The following is an 18,443-nucleotide window of genomic DNA, read 5'->3' as shown; positions in this document are numbered from 1 at the left end:
AGACTAGTTCAAGGAGCCCCGGCAGCTATCTGCTCCACACAAACAAGGAATCTTGGTCTCCTCAATCGGAAACTTGTAGTCGTATGTAATCTCTTCATTGATGCTTATGGGCTGCCGGGAGTATATCACTATCTTCTTCTGAGACTCCACAGTGATGATCTTTGCATAACAGTTAGGCTGCAAGACAAAAAGGTTGTTTTGCATTAGAGAAAAACTTTCTCAAAAAAATCAAAATACACATTTTTCCTCTCATCTGTAGTGCTATTTATCAATCTAGATTGTTTAGGTGTGAGTTGCGGAAAGTTGGAGATGCCTTTATGGAACTTTTTGTCACTCTGCATGTGGTGCTCAAAGTGGCAAATACATACATTTGAAAAACTCAACAGCAATGTCTCTTTCCCAAAATCATGAACCAGTTACTCAAGATAATCCACAGACCTTGCTGTGAGCAGTTTCATGTAGGAATTATTTTCTTTCTACCAAGCTACACCTGACAACCGCATCACCAAGCACAGGAAAATGTATTTTTTTGGCACATTTGGCCATCTTACTCAAGAGAAGGCGGACATCTCGTCAGCCGATATCTCGAACACTCAGCAACTCACACCAAAACAATCTAGACTGCTAAATAGCACCACAGGTAAGAGGAAAATATGGATTTGATTCTGAGATCAATTGTCAACATATTGATCTTATTTAACACTTCAGTCTCCAGACACAGCACTCTTACTCACATTGCAGCTGTGGTTAATAAATCTGGCTAAGTTCCCACATTTCGTAGCATCAATGATGGTGTCCTGATCAACCCGGAATAAATAGCTGCTCCCAATGCCCTCCTCCTCGTATCTCTGCTCCCTCATGTCAGCAATGACCTGAGGAAAAAGAAAACAGATGTGCCTATCCATATGAGTGTTGTTTATCATTGTCACCCTGCTCACACTCCTGGAAAGTACCCAGAATAACTAGTGGGTCCCAGTGGGCCATTGGTCCAATCAGTGGAAACAAACAGGGGAAAGGCAGCTTGCCTAAAAGCATGTAAGTGACATTTGTTACAAATGGCGGGTGCATTATACAGTATGAATTGTATGTATTTCCACGCCTTGTCATATGTGTGACTTTGTCTTACCTGTCTGATGATTTGGCCCACATACTCAATCACCATCTCGTCTGCTGCGATTGGCTCCATCGCAAACAGGCCCCACTCATGAATATGACTCCGGCTAAAACGAATCCTCTTCTTTCGGAACTAATACATATAAAATGACAAAACAAGACACGTGCCATTTATTAACATGTGCTCCAACTACTGCAAATTCTGATGAGACAGTTTACTCCTATCAGGTCATCATTCAAATTACTGCATTCTACATAACCTCTTCAGTTGAGTGTGCTTATCTTTACTAATAATTCACTTACCTTCAGCTGGTTGAACTTGACCAGGTCACTATCACAGCTGAAAGAGGACAGCAGCCGACGCTGCTCAGACCTGAAGTCAGATCCGGCACGCAGTGAGGTTGGTTGTTGGGCTGGGATGCACATTCCCTGCTGAAATATATGTTGACATCAAGGAGGTTAAAAAGAGGAGAAGCCACAGCGTCATATTTTGTCATATTCTTGGGGTACAACACATGCCCAGTAAAATCTGATCTGCAGTTGCTAAATGGCTCAATAGCTGGTGCACTATCATGGAACATGAGGATGATTGATTTGTTTCGCTGAGGCCTCTGCAGTCGGCCTTGGGTTGGACTATGTTTTATATGTGCAATAAAGATATGGGTGAGAATTACAATTCTGCAATTACTGAAAAGGCCTTCAATGAAAGACAATAAACAAATGTTTTCTATATAAAAATTCTATTGTATATCAGCTGCCATCTATTCGAGTGTACCCAAAAACTTGTCAGGCTGGATGCACCTAAAGAGCTCTGATAGAGTCAGAGAGCATGTCACAGCCTTCATTTAACAGCCTTGGTTGACACTGAGCACTGAATGGAATAAACTGGGAACTGAGACTTGTCGATACCTGAGTACTTGTAGATGGAAGCTCAGCAGTCAGCTTTGTGTTGTTGAGGTATTTCATTTTATCTTTCCTGCTGATTTTGTAGAATCCTTCACTGCGAGCAGAGCCGGTCCTGTGCTTTGGCAGCCAGGATCTGAGCTCCTCACTCCCCTCTGTAAGGACTTTGGTCAGTGCATAGCAGTTAAGGATGTCAAGCACTGAATATGATTTACAGCAAATAAGGTTCCAAAATTATCGGACTTAATTATGTATAAACTGATGTTTCAACAACAGAACTTTGAATTTAAATCAATTTACAGTGTTGGCTGTAAGGGTTTGGACTTTTTTCTAGAATATTAGAATTTAAATATAACATACGTAACATACAATTAATCTCGGTCATCTGTTATGGTTCAGTTACTTAGTTCACCTACTACTGACTCATTTTGATCTAATTTAATTTCAACATGAACCCCAGTTAAAAAGGATATGAGGGTGAGGTATCCACAGGGTGTCACTGATCCAACCAAAGCCATTATCCCGTGCTTGCAGCCTTTCATATGTACACCGCAGCAGCCTCATATCTTCTTCATCCAGGCCCTTCTTCCAAACACTATTAAGTATCCTCTTCTCCTCACAGGGTGTACGCCACCTGTAAGGATGCCTGTGAGCGGAGTGAGTGATTCTTTTCAGTGATCTCCGCTGATGATGGTTCCTCCTCCTCTTTAACCTCCTCCAATGTAGTCTCCTTAATAAGGATGTCTCTGTCTCTGTCCTGTTCTCATCATCCAGAAGCCCAGGTACATTCTCCAGCCCCTGCAAGGGCCTCAATCTCCCACCTGAACTGATCCACATGCCCTTCCCATGATCAGAGTCAGATGAATACTCTGAGAGGCTGCATGCAGAGGACACTGAGATGGGGGAGCCTTCTAGAGAATCATATAAGAGGGGATGTAAGGTCGTCACCATTTGTGTTTTTCTCCTGTGGACTATGGCTCTACGGGGTAGGATGATGTCTCTCCCAGGAGTCTTTGGGGCTGTGATATATGGATTGCTAGACAGGGATGGCACAGGAGGTGGGCTGCTGACAGTCTGGCACATCATTGTGCTACCCTCTGACATGGTTGTCTCTCTGCCTGGTGTTGCTGGAGCTCTCCCAGAGATGTAGGAGGTCCATCCACATCTATCCTCTCTACCAGGAGTTTTGGGCATATCCTGGTATGATGGGTACGAGGTCAGGGGATCAGAAGGAGCTAGAACGAGCTCAGTGCCTGTTGGAGAGAGGGAGAGGACTTCATCTGCAGAGTCCACACTCTCCAGTTCAGCTACTATCCCCTTGCCTGGTGTCTGTGGTCTTTCCACCTCCTCCACAGCTGGGGATGTGGGCTTGCTTCTTATCAGAAGGTCAGGGTCGCTGTCCAGCAAGCAGCCAGTAGGAGTGAGGGGCCTCAGGTTTTCTATGTTCCCTGATGACTCTTCTGTCCATTCAGGGCTCTCCGTCTCTACATCAAGGTGTGGCTCCACTCCTACACAGACAAATAACAAGAAAATATCTTTTAAAAAATCACATTTTCACCACCATTTTCTCCCCCCAGTCATGGTCCCCAGACGATGAATTGTAATAATATTAATCCTCTGACTTTCTCCTATTGCTTGTCCAATACTTACATATACTTAGAATATCTGCTAAAAAATACCTGCAACAACTATGACATCCCCATCAGCCAAAGCTGTAGTTTGTGATGAGTGCTCACTGGCAAATGCTAGCCTACTAACATGCTAAGATGGTGAACATGATAAAAAATATACATGCTAAACATCAACATGTTGACTCTAATCTTGTTTTAAAGTTACTAAAATGATCTGTAAACATTATAATCATGCATCTTGAGGATAAATCCATTATACTTATTTCAAACAATAGCTGCAAATGCCTTTACCGTTGATTTTATTCCCATTAGGGGCCAGAAAATTGGGATATGATAGAAACTTCTTTGAATGCAAATTTAGCATGCAATTTTTGTCTGACATCAAACATTATTAGAGCTGTCGTCATGCTGTAAACTATTTCCATCTACCGCTATACAGCATGCTGGACGTACCACCTGGAAGTCCTATGGGTGACGGGGGTCGTAGATGGTCCTGGGGTTCACTGGTTTGGAGCTCCGTCATAACATCCAAGTCACAACAGGCATCTTGTCGACAGGATGCGTACTGGTTCTCAGCAGTTCCCTCCCTATGAAATGGATCTGCCCAGTCCTGCAAGCCCAGCTCCAGCTGAGCACCAGGGGTTAGCGGGGCTGAGGGGGTGACAGGGGGCTCCAGCTCCATCGACTCCTCATCTGACGATACGATTATACACTCACCACTCCCGTCACCGTCTTCCTCCATGTCTTCATCTTCAGGACTAAGGTCAGAGTAGGACGAGTCCTCAAAGCTCTCTGAGGAAATCGAGTCTGAGGTGTCGAAGTCTGATGAGTACTCACCTTCCTCTGAGGAGCTGCTCTCTGAAAAAGTCTCTACAATTGAAAAAAGAAACAAAAATATTTACCTATAGGAACAGGATTATTTTTAAGTGTTCAAAGTCCTTGTCCATGACTTTAACATACCGCTATCTAAGCACTGCACTCCATCACTACTTTGGACGATGTCAGCATCTTCATCATCTGTGTGTTCTTTTGCCAACTCCTTTTCTTCCTCAGGATGATCACTGTCATCACCATCATCATGATCATCTCTGTCACACTAATTAGACACAATGAAGAATGTCGTACATTCAACATATAACGGTTTATCACATTAACACCTTGTATAGATTCTGCTAAAGTTATTAATTTACTAATTAACTATTTTCAACTCTTTGTAACCCACCACGACCAATGATGCTGCTTATGAAAATACATGTCAGACTTTTATTTCAAGGAACGATTTAATTAATCTCAAAGACATCTTTTCTTTTAAAAACTGAAATTAAATACTGGCTCCACACTACAAGCCTCTTTTTGTAGTTCCACTATTACTTTTTGTGCAAAATCCCTTTTTACCAGAATTTGAATATCATCATCAGCTGATACAATAGTCTCCACTTTGTCTGAAGTTGTTTCTTCATCTTGAAGTGTGTTATCTTCTTCTTTCCCTTCATCATCATCACTGTCAAGCTCATGTGGTCTTGCATGTCTGCGTTTGGCTCTCTCAAGTCTCACTGTGTCATCCTTCTGTTTCGCATCTACATGGAAAGACAGCAATACAGTTGATTGAGTTGAAGTCTAGAACCAAAAAGTGTAATTACATTGTAAATGAGGGGTTATTGCCTTAAAAGCACTGACCAGAGCTTTCATGAGTAGAACACAACATATTTTCTGTCTCTTCTGATGTAGCAGCATCATCAGCTCTTTTCTTTTTTACCTGCATGACAATATGTTATTTTACATTACATTACATTGAATGCCAGTGTGCTTCATATTACAGTAAATGGAAAAAAATGGAAAAGTTTACCTTGAAGGATGGCAGTGGAGGTTTCCTGCCCTTGCTGCTGACATGCATGAGGGGATTTATTAGTTTGTTCCTCTCTTCAACACTTGCTGCTCCACTTTTCAAAGGAGAAACTTGTATCTTAAAAATAAAACATCAATAACAATGAACCTACTGGCTCCAAAAGAACACAGACTTTTTTCTTCATTCGTGTGATTTCATTGACCACTTTATGAGATAATAATGGGAGGTAAAGAATTTACCTTTGTTTTCTTCTCTTGACTGTCCCACCAGTCCTCAAATGCCTTGAAAGCGACCCCTTCAATCATTCTACGCATAATGTCCTTCTTAATGATTGACTTCAGTTCTTCCATGATGACTTCTAGAACTTTTTCTACTGTGACCTTATGAGGGTTTTCCTGCACAAGCGGGTAGTCTGGTGGTGGTACAAAGGGGTTAAACCTGGGAAAAGGTGGGGTGGGCCAGGGTGGTCGAGGGAATAGTAAAGGTGCAAGGCCATGCCTTGGAGGATTCCCCTTATCCAAAGGACCTGGCGGCTGCATGGGCAAGGGGTATGTGTGCACAGGGGGTGGAACAGAAGGTGGCACCAACGGTGGAGGGGGTCCAAGAAAAGTTGGTGGGGGAGGAATCGAAGGAGGACGTAGAACAGGGGGAGGAGGAATGGGGATGCTGGTATGGTGGCCTGAAGGTGGGATCCAGCCTGGAGGTGGGATGGGGATGGTGCCATTTGGCAGGCGAGGTGGGACAGGTGGAATAGCTGGGGGAAAGGGAGGAGGGGGGAAAGGGAAAGGGGTGACTGGTGGGTGGGAGCACCCAGATTTAATAGCAGGAGGAGTTTTGGGGGTAGGGAGTTGAGTGGTGCTGTTGAGAGAAGAAAAGGATGGAGGCAGGAGAAGGGGGGCAATCTGTTTTGCGGGTGTCAGAGCTCTAGGCAGTCTGTTATTTGAGTGCTCCTTATCTTCATTTGCTGTATGATACTCCTGAATAAGACATAAAAAATGTAACAACTAACTTGAGGCACAACATAAATACCTTTACATAGCTATCAACATAATAACTACTTCTTTTATTATCAGGATGGTGTACGTAGAGATCAAGAGGAATTACCTTTAGACATGAGAATGACCGGACACTTTCTGCCTCTTTTTCGTTGTGTACATGAGCTCTGTTTTCAAACTGTGTGAAGTCAGATGGAGACTGGGCGTTTCTTGTCAGAAACAAAACAGCCTGAGTAGTTTCATCCTCTTCGGTTTCAACCAGTGATGTTGAATTGATAGTCACCAGATCACTGTAGGAGCGCTGGCGGCTGGTGGTGAAGTCATAAGAAGTCTTTGTGCAAACAAGCGAGTCATTTGAGAAAGTGGAAGTATGAGTGGGGCAAGGCGAAGTTGGGCTGTCCTGAGAGTGCTCATCAGCCACCAAAGTCTTTCTGTCAAAGTATGAGGGGTCAGTAATCTGGCTGTTTGTCAGCAAACTCTCTATGCGGGAATCCAAACTCTCTACCTCTGGCTGAGGGCTGCTAGAGGAACAGTTACCAGCAGATGGAGATAACTCTGTTATGCATGGATGGTCATCAGGAGGGGGGGATGCTGCAGCCTGCCGGTCAGCTGTGAAATTAATGCTCAGGATGCTGAAAGAGTTGCAGTTCCTTTGTAAAGTCTTAGAGGTATCAGTGACCATGTCTCTAGACTCCTGACAGGGGGAGGCAAGGTTATAGGAAGGTTCTGTATTACTGGGAGATGAGGATTGTGCGCTGCGACCCCACAGTGCAAACCGCGGGCTGCCACTTTGTATTTGGGCAGGGAGGGGGTGTGGTGGCTGTGGTTGGCAATGCTTCAAAATTAAAGTGGCATCTGAGATTTCACTGGATCCTCTGTGATACCTCGCAGGCCTACGATGACAGAGCTCTTGTCTTAAAGGCTTGTGAACACTGTAGGTGGAGGGCTCCCCCTGGAGGACTGGAGTTGCCTGAAGACTGGAGTAGCAAGAGTCCTGGGAGAGAGGAGTCGCAGACAAGCAAGGAGTGCGGGGGGTTCCCTGAGAACGTGGTGTGAGCCCAAAGCTGCAAGGTGTATCCTGCCAAATACTGGAATAGGCTGTGTCCAGAGAGAGGGGTGTGGCGATGCTGGTGGGGCTCGAAAAACTCCCCTGTCGCTGCATAAGAGATGGATGATATAAAGAAAATAACAGCTGAGAAATAATATCCTTATAAATATCTAACAGCTTGTTTATACATATTGCATATACAATTACTTCACTATTATATGGAGCTTTAAAATATTTACCAGCAAAGTGTCAACTGAGCTTTGAATAGCTCGCTCACTGCCACCCACTGGCAGCGTCCAAGGAGTATAAAGGCCACGTAAGAGAAGCTGGAGATATCGTGCTCTGTTTTCACCTGAGGATGGGTGCACATTACAGTTAATCAACAAATTTGTTATCAAGCAGTTTACTTTCATTTTATCATACATCTCTGTGCACTGCAGATGAGAGAGCATTTCTTTGAGACTATGGTACAACATAAATAACCAGAACACAACATTTATGGGGCACAACACAGCCCCTGAGCCTGCATACCTAAGATATATTGGGCAAGTTAAATAGTGCAAATTAAACACTAAAAACAATTATTTTCAGTTAAAGTTATACTTTCAACACATAAATATACAAAATATTCCTAGTTACCTTTAGGATCAATTTCCACATGAATAACATTTCCCATCACTGACGTCTGATGAAGGTACTGAACAGCGTCTTTTGCAGCCCTCACTGTGTCAAAGACGGCCTTCGCAATCCCTAAATGCTTCTTGTTCTTGGGGTTGTAAAATATTTCCACTTCTTCAAGGTTGCCATATTTACTGCACATGTGAGTCAAGAAGGCCTCCCTCACATTGTCATTCAACCTGGAAAAGGTCACTTCTTTGGGAGGAACAGGGCCCACATACCATTCATCAACCTGAGAGTAAATAAAAAAACAACAGCTATTGTTATTATTAGAAGTATTATTATTCTTTTCATTATTGTTATTATGATTATGATGGTGACTGTAAAGATGACCTTAAATTTAGATATCAAAAGGTCAGTCTTGTTGCATTTGCTCCACAGGCGGCAGATGCGGGGATCTCTGACTGTCTCCACAGGAAACAGACCTAAGTCCTCCACCTGTTGAAGGACACGACACCCATCATCATAACGGAAACATATGTGCCTGTTCGGCGCAATATTATAAGGGGGGTACTTGTTAAAAAGGGGTTATTAATGAAGAGACAGACAACAAACAGATATTTAAATATGCTCACGGGTATGTTAAACTGTTGTCCATCATAACGGTACACTTTATACAGTCCTTTTGTCAATGCAGGGTCAATTATCAGCTTGCAACTTCTCCAGTGCTGAGGCGGCGTCTCTCTCTCTGTACTTTGTCTTTCGCTTTCCATTACATTCGTCAAAACCTGTAAAATACAACAAAACACACGCCGTATGCTAACATCTGTAGCACGACAAACACAGCCGTTAGTTAGCTTACATTAGTCCGTCACTGGAGGTTAACACGCCCCGACAGGTGATGGAGAGCATCACCTGTAACGTTATCCTTCTCTAAACGACAACAGGCTGTAACATGAAACATGTCGAAATATTTCAAGTGAGGTCTGACCAAACGTTTTTATCTCGCTTACCTGAACCAAAGTTTCATCCTTTGATGGAGCAACATTGTGGAAAAGCTGCTGTGATTTTCGGTGTTTTCACAGTTTGTCGCCCAGGTTGAACAATGGATTCATCCGCCAGGAGACAGCGACGGAATATAGATCCGTCAGTGAGGCGGAAGAATACAAAAAGTTAGAGGAAGGTGGGTTTACAGGTGACAGGTGTGAGGAGTTTCTGTGCACTTTTATTATACAATAATTTGTAAGAAACTCTAAAAAGCCATTTTAGATTGAAAAGTGCGTACTGTAACATATATATTACATCATCACATTATCATGTAGGCCCATGTCATGAGTAAGCTATGACTACAGGCTATAACTCTGGAAAAATACATCAAATAACAGCAAGTATAATTAATACTGCACATGGTCCTTTACAAATAAAATAAAATAAAATAAATTACATAATTAGCATTTTGACAGAAAATTTAAAAAATTGAAGTGACATAGTAGATAAAGTATATTTGTATGCATAATGAATTTAATCATGCATAATATGAAAAATTAAGTAAGCACAGGCCTAATGTTGGCAGTATAAAAATATAAGTAAGCATTAATTGCATTAATATGCAACATGTATAATATACACACATAAAAGACAAGATAACAGAATACAATCAAATACAGTGGCATAGTGTTGCATTGTATAACTAAAAGGATTGCCTTCTGGTCGTATGCATCTACCAACCAAGTTGCAGTTACAGTTTACATCCTTGTCTCTTGTGTAGCCATGACAGTTGACAATAATTCAGATATGGATATTGCTGCAAGGAAGCTGCAAATTCTGAAACATGGATGCTTCACACACATCTTCAACCCGGCAGCACAGGAGATCTGTACAATCAACACAGTTTCAAGATTAATGTCACCACTTATGGGGCAGAGTAATGGCCAGAAAACTGTTTTTGCAGAACATTATGATGTCACAGTCAAGTCGACCTTTGACCTTTTGGATATAAGGTGTCATGAGGTCATCATTTTAATTCTATTAGCTATTTCTGTGTGATTCTGTTGTAAGTAAGACACGAGTTCTTGAGTTATGGACAAAAATGTGTTTTGTGAAGTCATGGTGACCTTTGCCCTTTGACCACCAAATCTGAGCAGTTCAGCCTAGAGTCCAAGTGGACATTTGTGCCAATTGTAGATGTGTAGACAACCCGAAAACATCATACCTCCAGCCACAGCTAAAGCGTGGAGGCATAAAAACGTAATATAGATAGTGTGTTATATTATTGTACAGTAGTATATTGTTGTGGTTATTTGCAGCGACAATAGATTGAGATAATAATTAATGTATAGATACATTGATTAGTTACTCAAAAAGGTATTATAGCTAATACAAGTTATATTTGAGGTTTAAATACTTGAGATATTCAGACAGAGAGTGGAGCACTGCATTATGCAGCACATTATGGGTAGGCTGGACTAAATGTAGGTGAGTATCGAGGTGTGAGTTTCCCAGAAAGCATTTCCAAATGCTTTGATCTGTTCATACAGCCTCCATGCTGCTGCACAAAAGACATTCAGTGACTAGCTTCTGCGGTTTCCGTTTATCTCTGGGTTATCTCTACAGTGTATACACTGCCAGGACCAGCAGTCACTGCAAACATCCTTCCTCGTCTGTCTTTCACAAAACATGACCCAGAAAGGATCGGGAGCAAACAGAGGTAGCACCAGTCAGCAAGAGGAATTCAAGGTTGTTATTTTAGGAGACAAGGGATGTGGGGAAACATCGCTGCTCACAGTTTACACTGAAGGAGTCTTTCCAGAAGTTAGTAATGCACACTGTAGGTCAGTTATACCTGGCTGTCTTTGGATCTGCAGTATTTTCTGTATTTTGGTGTCAAAGTAGGTATGAACACTTAAATCTACTTAAATGAAAAAATAAACAGAATAAAGAGATACAAAAAAATAATAATTTTCTTTCAGGAAATTGTTGCATCTCTGTTTTACACAAGTGTTAGGAGAACGCAACCGGTCAGGTACACCTCTATGACACTGCAGGTGAGGTCTCACTCTTTACTGACACTTTTAACCTCACCTTGTTAAACAGGTCTGAGGAAGGTGAGCTGTCATTTCACAACAGGTTTAGATAAATATAGTCACATGCCTTATTGTCATTAGTCAAAATAAGTTAAACGCTACAATCATGTTGTTCAGAATGACCTGAGAGTTTTTAATTGTTGTTTTATTTATCTTTTTTAAATTTTGTCTGTCACAGTGCTAGTACTGACTATGATGCACTTTGTCATTTCAAATGCGAGTTTTGATGTTGTCAATGTCAGATCAAGAGCATGGGCAGATGAGACAGTGGGCCCCAGGGCACAGAAATGTGAAAGGCCCCACCACCTTTTCTATATAGAAGCGAGACATACAGACTTTGTGGTGGTTAGGCCTGTTTTTACTGTTGTTGGTTTGCATCTCTTGTAGTCGTTATGCATCTTTTTGTGGTTTTGTGTGTCTTTGTGGTCAGTTTGTGTCTCTATGTGTATGTGATTCCTTTACATCTCTTTGTGGTCATTTTGAGTGTCTTCCTGGTCTGTAATTGCAGTGATGTTTTGCAGGTGAAGGCCAAGGGGGGCGCTGACACTTGGGCCCCTAGGCATGTGCCCAGCATTCAGTAATCCATGGTCAAGGTTGGAGAAGGATTAGTGGTTGGTTTAATTTCTTTAGGTTTTAAGTCTATAAGAGAAATAACACTTTCTCAATTTATCAAAATTCGACTGGGATGGCCTTACATTTTGCCCTATGCATCACTTTGCAGTTTATGCTCCCAAAAATACCACAATGTAACTGTGTTCAATGTCTTTCGGTGGTACCCTGAGGTGTAACATTTCTGTGATGGGGTGCCCATTGTCCTTATTGGGTGCGAAGCAGACCTAAAAAAGTCCTGATCAAATCACATATACTCAGTTATCAAGCTACACAAACTCCTCTGGGATCAACTATTAGTGTCACTGGATAGAGCTACATGAAAAGTCACACATTTTTATTCACAATTAATTTGTGGGATTAAAACCCTATTCTAAGCGGGAGTAGAGGATGAAAAGGAAATGCTGTGCTGTACTTAGAGTGCTCGGCCAAATACAGGGAAAATGAGGACGATTTATTCACAGAAGCAACAAAACCAGCGCTTAAGGAAACGAGTGGTGGAAAAAATAACAGAGAGAAGAGTGTGTGTGCTTTGTTGTGCTGCTGCAGGCTCATGACTACTGACTGACAGTACACTCAAACTGCATGTCCGGGCACCTTTCCTGTGTGGTTTTCCTTTTGATATCAGAGTTTAAAATACATTCAACATGATACATTCATTGTGTTTACTTGGGTGTTTTTCCTGGTGTTTCTTTTATACATGCAAATAGTCAAAAATTTACAAAATTAACACAAAATTCCCAAAATATCTCATATGTGTTTTATTCTCAAACGGGCAACAACAACAACAACAAAAAAGTCCTGGTGACTGTAACCAGGTTAAAACACCACACATAAGCAATAATACAGTATTTACTATAAAATCACTTTAAAGCTGTGCATTGACACAAGCAGTGGGAACTCTCTATATACAGTAACATACACTGGGTTAAATAAATAAACCACAACAATGAACCAAAGAAACATGCCTTTCATTTGCATGCATCTGTTTCTAAACGAGCTGCATGTGGAAATTCCTATCAGAAGTGTCCCAGTGTGTGTGCATCTGACATGAATAAACCTGCATTTAATTCCTTGTGAAAAGCCTTACAGAAACACCATCAACAGTGCTTTGGAGAAGCAAAACCACCATTTAACTAGTCTGTAAGTTACTGACCCCTGATGACTCCTTGTTCTCTGCTACGTGTCACAGAGATATTATCATCTGGTCGGGACAATTTGAGTGCAAATTCTGGGGGTAATGTCTACAGATACTTTACCATGACTCAGTATAAACCATGTGTAGGGGGTGGGTGTTACAGATATTGCAACAATAACCACAGCATTACCTTGATATAATTACAGCATGTTACAATTATGGGATGATGATATGATATGATATACTATGAAAATGTTGTCACGACACCATCACATGAGAGAATGATAAACAAGGATTGTCGTACAGCTATAAATACATGCACATTTTTGTACCAACGTTACAGCAAAGATGAAAAAGAAGAAAATGATCAAACTTAAGTAAAACTATTCAGTAATGTGCCGCAGGACAAAAAGAACAGCCTATTTTCCACACTTAAATAATCTGTAACCTAAACAATGTGTGAGCATGCTCAAACTTGTAAACTATGAAAAGTACAAAACATTTCCAATACTCGTATGCTTTGTAATAATACATTCAACAATACTTCTTCAAAGCTAGTAACCATTTTCTACAGATTACAGTATATTCAAATCACAAAAGCGACAAGAAATCGAGCAGTTGAGATCGATTTTACAGAACCCTTGCTATAAAAATATGTGCACAGCGATAACACAATTTGGTTAATAGCACTCCCTGACTAGCATTTATGTTTTTTAAGAAGTGCTCTTTTGCCTCTGATTGCACACAAATACTGCTGGACTAATATGTTTGTTTTGTGAAGTTCCCTTAAAGTGTTTTGTTTAAAACTTCATTTTCCTATGAAAATAGATTCCTCATTAAAAATGAGGATTCTGCAAATAGTAAAATGGAAATTGTTCAGAAGACTGAAAAACCTAGGTGTGGGAAAGGGAAAGGAGCAAACATTTGACACAAACTAGAATAACTGGTAACTAGGGGAAAATAAAAAGCTCCTGAAATCAACCATTCAGTCCGATAAAAGTGTGTATATACAAAAAAAAAAGCACTAAGACCTTATAAATGTTTCAAAAGGATGCAACTTGTTCCATAATTTTGGTTTTAAAGCATGCATACAATGAGTCTAATACAGCTGTCATTTCAGTCAGACAATTTGTACAGTGAATATGAACATCCGTGTTGGTAATAACGGCTTGGTAGTGCTCCCTATAAAAGCCTAATTTACAGCCAGGCAAACATGAGAGCAGGGACGCTATAAGAGGTCAAGTGTGTGCAATTTAGGGGGATATAGTGGCAGAAATGGTATATATTCATAACGATGTTGTCATTAGTGTATAATCACCTGAAGATATGAATCGTTGTATTTTTGTTACCTTTGAATGAACAATTTATAAACATCAGTAACAGAGGAAATCCTACACACTAGCCACAGATGGATGCTGTTGTGGTGGTCAGTTATACAGTATGCCTCCATCAGCAGCACTGAATAAAACTGCGACAGCTCAAATCTACCAGTAACGACACATGGAAGCACAGACGGAGCAGCACCAATATCTGTCTACCTGAGCTAAAGACAGGCTTCACAACAGAGCTGTTTCACATGAATCTAACAAGAAGTTCTGGTTTGGCTGAGCCATATTTAAACAAGGAAGTGCACCTTTAATTTAGTCATTGTTTTGGTTTAACGTGGAGCTTCCTCAGGGCAGCAATATAACCCAGATTTTCCTTGTGCTGGTGAAAGCAGGTCCTCTTCTACACCGCACAACAACATCTTTTCATCACTACAGTAAATCTGTACAGTGATTTCTCACTGGCTATTTAGCTTTATAAATGGGTATCACTCCAATTCCTATGATAGTACACTTAAGTGCAAGTGTCCTGAAGTGGCTATATCCCTTATGCATGATGTTAGACAGTGATTTGATATGTCATTATTCAAGCCACTGAAATAAGTGCCTGAGAGCAAAAGATTTACCTATAAGTTAAAGGTAAAATTACATTTTTTTCTAATATATAACAGGTAGAAATTTGTGAACATGTACTATCCAAATGTGGACTGAGTCAAACCTACAGCAACTCAACAGATTAAGCGTGTAATTCCATAAGAAGCGTCTGAGCACAGTTCATTAACATAAAAAATAAAGCTTTCATAAGAGATTTCACAATAAAGGCACTGTTGAATGTCCGCTGCTGTTGTGTGCTAACTGACTATGATCAAGGGAAATGGATGGCGGCCTTCAGGTCGTCATTCTCAGCCCTGTGGTCCAGCTGGTTCTGGAGCTGAATGACCTGCTCCAGCTCTCGGATCTGCCGGTCTGTTTTGTGACTCACCAGCGTGCGGTAAAAGTGGACAGCGAACATGATAAAAACAAGTCCAAATGGCACCATGATGCAGGTGGAAGCGATGGCTGCGGCCTCGCCGGAACTTATAGTACCATTGTTCTCGTCAGTGTTGCTTTTGAGGGGTAAGAACTTCACCCAGCACAAGAGCATCACCTCCGTCAGGAAGAGGAGTGTGCCGATGACTGTGGAGAAAGCCCAGGCCAGCTCTATGTGGCGGTGCATGCGCTCGTGAGGAGACTCGTTGACGGAGTTGAGGTTGTGAACATTGCTGACAGCCTCGAGGTTAGGGAGGATGCAGGTGCTGATCATAAGGGCGAAGAGGTGTACTGCAACCAGAACTGTGGTGCAGGCGCTGAAGGCTATCAGCAGCCCTGGAGGATATTTATGATCCCGCTCCAGCTGTACTTCCACCATGGCAACCTGGGGAAAACACAGGAAAAATGTCTCTTCTGTACTTGATAACTGAATATGACCATATTTAACATATGACTATGCACCTACCCAGTCAATACCATTTTAACTTTTTAACTCAGACTGCAAGTAAGTAACACAAAAACAAAAAGGTAAGTATATGTGCTCCCATTCAGAGGCTTATGCAGGAATATGGTTATTAGAGTGAGTTAGGTTAATCTATATTTTTTACCAACAGATAAATGCAACTATAAAGTAAAAAGACAGCATCAGGTTCAGTGGTAGCTTTAAAGATTTGTAATATCAGGTATGTGGAGTTTCACACAGAGGAACTTCACTTCAATTCAAACTTCAATTTTGACATAGAAATTAGGTAAAATGTGTGTGGCAATCAGAGGTGGAATTTAACTAAGTATATTTACTCAAGTTTAGTACTTAAGTACAAATCAGACTTTACTTGAGTATTTCCATTTTAATTAACTTTACACTCCTACTCAACTACATCTCAGGGGTCAATATGTACTTCTCACTGCAATATATTTATCTGACAGCTTTGGTTACTTTTCAGATTACAGTTTCAGATCCCCTTCCTGTCCCATGTATCTCCAGATGTGTTGATTATGAATGTTTGTGATGAAGTGAAGGATAAAGTGCTCCTTTATTTGTTGAGAAAATTCTCCTCCTTCTTAAGCTAAATAAACAACTTAAAACCTGCTGGATCAGCTGAAAAAATGCATCGTCACAAAGCTGAAAAGAGGGCTGTTTTTCTGACACCGTGAAAACTTGACTTTTTAGCGATAGGTGGTTCTCACAGGACAGCGACCATACAAACATAAACTATATTACAGAATATGTTGCATTGCTGCAGATTAAACTAACCAACATTATACAGGAGTTAAATGAGCAACTTAACCATCTACAGCTGTAAAATGCAACATACAAATTAATGCAGTAGTAATATTAAAACAGTACATATAACAGTAAAACTCTGACAGGGATCATTTTACTGCACAATTTTACTTCTACTTTTGATACTTGCTGCATTCTGCTTATAACAATTACATGTCTGTACTTGAGTAAGATTTTAAGTGCATGACTTTTACACGTAGTTGAGAATTTTTTTAGAGAGTCGGCGCTTTTACTGATGTAAAGGATCTAAATACTTCTTCCAACGCTGGTAGCAAACAAGACCTCACAGATTCAAATTTAAGACTATTTAATACATTTAAAGGCCTAATGATAAAAAACTAATAATAATAATAAATTTAATACATTTTAAGACTTTTTAGGACCTGCAGCCACCTTGTTAAATTTATAACATTGGTGCTAATTTGCAAGTGAAAAATAGAAACGGACATATATTATTATTATTATTATTATTATTATTATTATCATTTATACAATTCAAACTGATGTAAGGAAATGAGAAAAAAATGTAAATGTGACATTGATTTTGTGTTTTGTACTTAAAACATAAAGTCTTCTCTTTAGTTTCATGTATTTACTGTTTACATATTCATATGATAAATTATTTAGTGGATCTTGAAAGATTAGTGAATATGATCCAAAATGCTAGCAGTTGCTGACAACTTAAAAATAATACTCTGGCAGGGAAAATGTTAAGACCCCACGAATCCATGACTATTTAACAACTTTTAAGGCCTGATATTTATTTAAAAAAAAATAAATTCAATACATTTTTTTTTTAATTTTTAAGGGCCTGCAGACACCTTGTTAAATATGTAATTTGTGCTGATTTGCACGCTTAAAAATAGAAAAAATGCATGTATTATTATAATTATTATGTATTTATCTATTTATCTTAAAAACGGTGTTGATGCTTCTGCAGTGCTGCTGTGCGGTCTACTTGTTATGGCGGAAGTTTAACTCAGGCTTGAGGGTGTGAGGACAAGCCCTCTGAAGTTCACATACTGTTTGTTTCTCTTGATCCGTTATCATCGCTCCATGCCTAGAGATACATCATGCAAAGGCGCACATGGTTAACCAGACGAGTTTAATTTAGACACTGTGACTTTTCATATTCACGCAGTTTATTACACCGTCCTTACAGGAAACAAACACTGCTTAGTGGTGAATATTGACGCGGGTGAGCCGTCATTAGGCCTGTGAAGTGTCCAGCTCGCCACAGCCCGTGAAAACAATCATCTGCGTCACATAAATATATGCGGTTCATACCCACGGCCTTGCATTCATGCGGTATCACACTGTGTAACATGAACCAGTGAAGTGAACTTACCATCGCGAATCCGGACAGCAGGGCTGAAGTGCGGCTGGTGGCTTTTAACTTGGCTCGACTCAAGTACAGTTTTCTCCATGACAGAGCCTGTAACGAGTGCTCGTTCAAACTCATTACGAAAGTTGCTCCAAGTTAGTGTAGCGGCGACTTTTACAAATATGAAGATACAAACCGGATTGATTTACAGGAAGGCAGTCGATGGATTAAACAGATGAAAAGCGCACCCACTGAGTTTGGTTCCGAGGAGGTTAAACATCTAATAAACAGCAGATACAGAGAGCTATCAGACTGTGTCAAAACTTTCCTGCAACAGCTGACCGACTGTCAGAGTCTATCAGGAAACACAAGATACCCACAATCCAATGCTCTCCAGGCGCTGCAGCAGTCTGCCTCCTTGCGCCAGTAATCCGTCATGAAGCTGAGTGCCCTTTGCCTTTATGAATATGTCATATCTCCAACACACACCCAAACT

At 40.7% G+C, this 18,443-nt stretch overlaps 2 protein-coding genes across 2 annotated transcripts; both read right to left on the bottom strand.

The window, feature by feature from the left end:
• Positions 1 to 3: 3 nt before the first annotated feature.
• On the bottom strand, positions 4 to 9,243 carry LOC117251935 (histone-lysine N-methyltransferase SETD1B-A-like). Its single transcript, XM_078171077.1, has 15 exons — positions 9,168 to 9,243; positions 8,790 to 8,942; positions 8,548 to 8,646; positions 8,176 to 8,446; positions 7,776 to 7,888; positions 6,598 to 7,713; positions 5,733 to 6,470; positions 4,608 to 4,743; positions 4,101 to 4,517; positions 2,472 to 3,524; positions 2,023 to 2,216; positions 1,417 to 1,542; positions 1,127 to 1,246; positions 735 to 872; positions 4 to 177 (listed from the first exon to the last, which is right to left on the bottom strand). Exons 2-15 carry the CDS (start codon positions 8,925 to 8,927, stop codon positions 4 to 6), a joined length of 4,833 nt encoding a protein of 1,610 aa, XP_078027203.1. The 5' UTR covers positions 8,928 to 8,942; positions 9,168 to 9,243.
• Positions 9,244 to 12,592: 3,349 nt separating this feature from the next.
• Positions 12,593 to 18,344, bottom strand: LOC117253138 (calcium release-activated calcium channel protein 1-like). Its single transcript, XM_033620501.2, has 2 exons — positions 17,972 to 18,344; positions 12,593 to 15,723 (listed from the first exon to the last, which is right to left on the bottom strand). The coding sequence occupies exons 1-2, from the start codon at positions 18,083 to 18,085 to the stop codon at positions 15,175 to 15,177; spliced, it is 663 nt and encodes a 220-aa protein (XP_033476392.1). The 5' UTR covers positions 18,086 to 18,344; the 3' UTR covers positions 12,593 to 15,174.
• Positions 18,345 to 18,443: the final 99 nt, after the last annotated feature.

This window comes from Epinephelus lanceolatus, chromosome 9 (genome assembly GCF_041903045.1).
Source record: "Epinephelus lanceolatus isolate andai-2023 chromosome 9, ASM4190304v1, whole genome shotgun sequence".
Taxonomy (NCBI): domain Eukaryota; kingdom Metazoa; phylum Chordata; class Actinopteri; order Perciformes; family Serranidae; genus Epinephelus; species Epinephelus lanceolatus.
Note: the sequence above shows the minus strand (reverse complement) of the source record. Positions and strands in the feature narration are given on the sequence as shown.

Coding starts and splice junctions, on each gene's coding strand:
- LOC117251935 (XM_078171077.1), bottom strand. CDS start 8,927: ATGGAAAGCGAAAGACAAAGTACAGAGAGAGAGACGCCGCCTCAGCAC. Junction 7,889..8,175: donor TGTGGAAATTGATCCTAAAG/GTAACTAGGAAT, acceptor ACCCATCCTCAG/GTGAAAACAGAGCACGATAT. Junction 4,518..4,607: donor AGTGCAGTGCTTAGATAGCG/GTATGTTAAAGT, acceptor TTTCAATTGTAG/AGACTTTTTCAGAGAGCAGC.
- LOC117253138 (XM_033620501.2), bottom strand. CDS start 18,085: ATGAGTTTGAACGAGCACTCGTTACAGGCTCTGTCATGGAGAAAACTG. Junction 15,724..17,971: donor TGCTGTCCGGATTCGCGATG/GTAAGTTCACTT, acceptor TGTTTTCCCCAG/GTTGCCATGGTGGAAGTACA.